The 5,395-nt window shown below is 51.8% G+C and overlaps 1 protein-coding gene across 1 annotated transcript in view; it reads left to right on the plus strand.

Moving 5' to 3' along the window:
• LOC116378491 (zinc finger protein 609-like) overlaps positions 1-5,254 on the plus strand; it is a 6,543-nt gene extending 1,289 nt beyond the window's left edge. Inside the window, exons 3-5 of the mRNA XM_031840381.1 lie at positions 158-2,330; positions 2,741-3,131; positions 4,753-5,254. Coding sequence (XP_031696241.1) covers positions 158-2,330; positions 2,741-3,131; positions 4,753-5,162 — 2,974 coding nt within the window. The 3' untranslated portion in view covers positions 5,163-5,254. The remainder of the gene's footprint in view (positions 1-157; positions 2,331-2,740; positions 3,132-4,752) is intronic.
• The last annotated feature ends 141 nt before the right edge of the window (positions 5,255-5,395 follow it).

The following is a 5,395-nucleotide window of genomic DNA, read 5'->3' on the forward strand; positions in this document are numbered from 1 at the left end:
ACACTGAACGCTACACACTGAACGCTACACACTGAACGCTACACACTGAACACTACACACCGAACACTGAACACTACACTCCGAATACTACACACCGAACACCTTAGACACCCAGCTAAATCTTTAGCTCCTCACCCTCTTCTTCTTCTGTCCTCAGGTTCTGCGAGTCTCCCACCAGCGACGTGGAGATGCGGAGCGGCCGCGGTCGGGGAAAGAGGATGCGTCCCAGCAGCAACACGCCGCTGAACGACAACAGCAACTCCTCGGACAACAGGGGCAGCGGCGGAGGTGGAGGTGGAGGTAAGACGCGCGGCGCCGCTGCCGCCAACAGCAAAGGACGGAGAGGCAGCCAGACGGCCACCGGCGGTGCCACTGAGGACGCCAAGGCCAGCCCGTCCTCCGCCAAGAGGAAGACCAAGCCGGCCTCCGACATGGAGCCCACCTCCAGCTCGGAGGACACCAAGGCCTCGAAGCGAATGAGAACCGACTCCACCGGCGCCGACCCGCTGCCCCCCCCGCAGCTGGACCGGACCTGCCCCTCCCCCGTGCTCATCGACTGCCCTCACCCCAACTGCAACAAGAAGTACAAGCACATCAACGGGCTCAAGTACCACCAGGCGCGAGCCCACAACGACCACGACGACGTCAGACTGGACCAGGATGGCGACAGCGAGTACGGAGACGACCCGGCCTCGTCCTGCAACGGCGCCGCCTCCATCTCCCCTGCCCGCTCCACCACGCCCAAAGGTCGGGGGTTTGACGCCCCGTCGCCCTCGCCAGGGAAGCTGACGACGTCCAAAGGGAAGAAGAAGGCGGGGGAGGCCGAGCCCGAGGTGACGGACGGCGGCGAGGATGCGGCGTGTTTGACGGACGAGGCCAGCAACGACGGGATGGACGACAGGAAGTCGAAGAAGATGGCAGCGGCTGGAGGCAAAGCCGATAAACCGACCCAGAAAGGCATGAAGCCGGGACGTCCCAGCGCCCCGTCATCTTACGCCCCGTCACCTTACGCCCTCCAGGCGTCCTCCCCCGCCGTGGGCTCAGTGGTACAGCCCATCCCCAAGAGCCCCCAGATGAAGAACCAGTCCAAACAGCCTCCTCTGGCGGACCCCGCCTGCAGCCCCACCCTCGCCAAGGACAAGAAGAAGAAGGACAAGAAGAAGAGGGAGGCAGGGAAGGACGGGGACAGTCCGAAGGGTAAAGGGGGAGGGAGGCCAGAGGAGGGGAGGAGCCCATACTCGGATACGTCCGACGCTTTGCTCAACGGCTCCTCGGAAGCCCACCAGAGCCGGCTGGCCAGCATCAAGGCAGAGGCCGACAAGGTGTACAGCTTCTCGGACAACGCGCCCAGCCCATCCATCGGCGTGGGCAGCAGGATGGAGGCCGGCCACGTCAACCAGAATGGGGGCGAAACCGGCAGCCCCGCCTACTCCGACATCTCCGACGCCGGGGAGGACGGAGAGGGGAGGGTCAAAACCGAACCCGACCAGGGGCCTCGTGAGGGGGCCAAAAAGAACCTGTTTCCTCCTCAGGCTCCCAGTAAGGAATCACCATACTACCCCAACTACGACTCCTACTACTCGCCCAGTTACCCCAACCCGAGCCCGGGAGCGGCACCGGCGGCAGCGCCGCCTCACGTGGAAGGAGCTCAGGTGAAGGTGAAAAAGGAGGAGGAGGAGGAGGAGGAGGAGCCGGAGGTCGGCGAGGAGGAGGAGGAGGAGGAGGAGGAGGTGGTAGTCAAGCTGAAGGTGGAGCCTCAGGAGGAGAGGAAGGTGGACCCGGGGCCTCAGCAGCAGCAGCAGCAGCCGTCGGTCATCCAGCAGCGCTCCAACATGTACGCCCAGCCGCTCTACTACAACCAGTACTACGTGCCCCCTTACTCGTACTCCCCAGACCAGGCCTACCACGCCCACCTGCTGGCCTCTAACCCCGCCTACCGCCAGCAGTACGAGGACAGGCAGCGGCTGGTGGACAAGAAGGCCGAGGGCAAAGAGCGGGAGGCCTGCGGGAAAGAGGAGTGGAGGCAGAAAGCCTTGGTGCCGCCCAACCTGTCCAGAGCCCCCAGCTTAACCGACCTGGGGGGCGCCAAGGGGGCGGGGGGAATGAACCCGACCAAGCCCAAAGAGCCACTGCCATCGGCCGCGGAGCAGTCCAAGTCGGTCATCATGGCGAAGGGGGAGGAGCAGAAGGCTGCCGCCGCCGCCACGGCACAGCCCGAGGGTCTGAAGATGAAGCTGAGTGAAGTAGGGCATCATGGGAAAGAGGAGGCCAAGCCAGGGGTTGAGCCAGGCAGGCCGGCAGGTGTAGAGCCCGCCATGTGGTACAGACAGGTAACTGCTGCTCTCACACTGAATCTAGCTACGTCTCGTCCTTCAGCTTTTAAAACATAGTTTAGAGTCTCTGTGTTTGACAAACACATTGAAAACTGTCCAAAAAAAAACAATCATAAAATTTAGTGAGAAGATTTGATCCTTGTCAATGATGGCTGGTTAATATTAGTTAGTGATGTGTTCTGATTCCCAACCAGGAGACAACCTCCGGTTCTATAAAGTTCTCCAAAGCTTCATGTGTTAAAGCTGCATTCTCTCTAGTGTCCACCAGGGGGCGACTCCTCTGGTTGTATAGAAGTCTATGAGAAAATGACTCTACTTCTCTCTTGATTTATTACCTCAGTAAACATTGTAAACATGAGTTTATGGTCTCAATCTCTAGTTTCAAGTCTTCTTCAATACTTCTCCAGGAGCCAGACTCCCGCCTGTGGCCCTACGTTTACCCCAACAAGTACTCCGACGCCCCCAAACCTCAGGAGGAGGACCGGTGGAAGGAGGAGCGCGACAGGAAGGTGAAGGAGGAGCGGCCGCGGCCCAAAGAGGAGGCCAAGGAGGGGGGATCGGAGGGCAGGACTCAGCTGCCTCCTCTTCTGGAGGAGCAGCAGCAGCATCAGCGGGTGGGAGTGAAGGAGGCGCGTCACGCTCCTCCTCACATGCAGCAGTTCTCCTCCCCCCCCCTGGCCCAGCACCACCAGGGCTACATGCCCTACATGCACGGACCATACGCCTACGGACACGCCTACGAGCCCAGCCACCCGGGCTACCGGGGCATGCCCTCCGTCATGATGCAGAACTACCCCGGTAAGAGGTGGGAGAGTCTGATCGTTAGATTATTGATCTTCACACCAGGAGACAGGCAGAGAAATGAAAAACAATAGATGAGTCAGGGCTGGAAGGTGTAAGTGGTGTGCTTCATATTTCACATCTGTTCAGTTTTTAATCTGCACACAGCGTCACTCACACATGATGGTGAGTAACGTAGGCAATAAAGTTCACATACTGACCCCCTCACAGTTCAACGTTAACCATCACAGTGTAAATAAAGTTTAACGTTAACCATCACAGTGTAAATAAAGTTTAACGTTAACCATCACAGTGTAAATAAAGTTTAACGTTAATCAGCAGAGTGTAATTAAAGTTTTAACGTCAACCATCACAGTGTAAATAAAGTTTTAACGTTAACCATCAGAGTGTAAATAAAGTTTAACGTTAACCATCACAGTGTAAATAAAGTTTAACGTTAATCAGCAGAGTGTAAATAAAGTTTAACGTTAATCAGCAGAGTGTAAATAAAGTTTTAACGTTAACCATCAGGGTGTAAATAAAGTTTAACGTTAACCATCAGGGTGTAAATAAAGTTTTTTAACGGCAACCATCACAGTGTAAATAAAGTTTTAACGGCAACCATCACAGTGTAAATAAAGTTTAACGTTAACCATCACAGTGTAAATAAAGTTTTAACGTTAACCATCAACAGTGTAAATAAAGTTAACGTTAACCATCAGGGTGTAAATAAAGTTTAACGTTAACCATCAACAGTGTAAATAAAGTTTAACGTTAACCATCACAGTGTAAATAAAGTTTTAACGTTAACCATCAACAGTGTAAATAAAGTTTAACGTTAACCATCAGAGTGTAAAGTTTTAACGTTAACCATTACAGTGTAAATAAAGTTTAACGTTAACCATCACAGTGTAAATAAAGTTTAACGTTAACCATCAGAGTGTAAATAAAGTTTTAACGTTAACCATCAGAGTGTAAATAAAGTTTTAACGTTAACCATCACAGTGTAAATAAAGTTTAATGTTAACCATCACAGTGTAAATAAAGTTTAACGTTAACCATCACAGTGTAAATAAAGTTTTAACGTTAACCATCAACAGTGTAAATAAAGTTTTAACGCTAACCATCACAGTGTAAATAAAGTTTTAACGTTAACCATCAACAGTGTAAATAAAGTTTTAACGTTAACCATCAACAGTGTAAATAAAGTTTTAACGTTAACCATCACAGTGTAAATAATGTTTTAACGTTAACCATCACAGTGTAAATAAAGTTTTACTGATGATCGTTCTCCAATATTCAGTAAAATATGTGTTTCTAGTCAAGGAGATGTTTTCACGTTAATATAAAATAGACGTTAGAGATGAATTATGAGCTGTTTAACTTCCTAACACGAACTGTAAGCACATTGTTATACATCAATAAAAATAATCATGAAGAGATTCGTTTTAATCCATAAAAATACAATCTTATATTTCCTTATCATTTGAATTGTGTGTTTTTGTTGTGAATAAACACAAGAAGACAAAAACAAAGTAATACATATACTTAATACATATAAGTTGTCTTATAGAAGTGGACGATGTTGTGTCCGCTCTCCTTCAGTCTCGTCTCCTTCAGTCTTGTCTCCTTCCCTCAGGCTCCTACCTGCCGGCCGGTTACTCCTTCCCCTCGTACGGGGGTAAGGTGGAGGAGGTGGTGGAGAAGCCCTCCAGGTCCAGTCCCACAGTGAAGCCGCCCGGTGAAGCCAAAGCTCTGGAACTGCTGCAGCAGCACGCCAGCCAGTACAAGAGCAAGTCCCCGTCCATCCAGGACAACAAGACCCCCCACGAGAGGGACCGGGACCGGGACAGAGACCGAGAGGGGGACCGGCCGCGGTCCTCTCCGTCCCAACGCATGCTGCCTTCACATCACCACCTGGGCTACCCGCTGCTGTCGGGACAATACGACCTGTCCTACGCCTCAGGTGAGACTGTGAGACACTGCGAGACGTCAGTCTGTCCAGATAACAGAAGAACATCACGTCCACTTAATTACACCCGAGTGTGATTTCACACAATCTAAAAGTGTCGGTTCAAGTCAACAGTGAAGAACATTTCTCTCTCTCTGTCTCTCTGTCTGTCTCTCTCTCTGTCTCTGTCTCTCTCTCTCTCTCGCCGTCTCTCTCTCTGTCTCTCTCTCTGTCTGTCTCTCTCTCTGTCTCTCTGTCTCTCTCTCTGTCTGTCTCTCTCTCTGTCTGTCTCTCTCTCTCTCTGTCTCTCTCTCTGTCTGTCCCTCTCTCT

This window comes from Anarrhichthys ocellatus, unplaced genomic scaffold (genome assembly GCF_004355925.1).
Source record: "Anarrhichthys ocellatus isolate YVR2014 unplaced genomic scaffold, GSC_Weel_1.0 scaffold2685, whole genome shotgun sequence".
NCBI lineage: Eukaryota > Metazoa > Chordata > Actinopteri > Perciformes > Anarhichadidae > Anarrhichthys > Anarrhichthys ocellatus.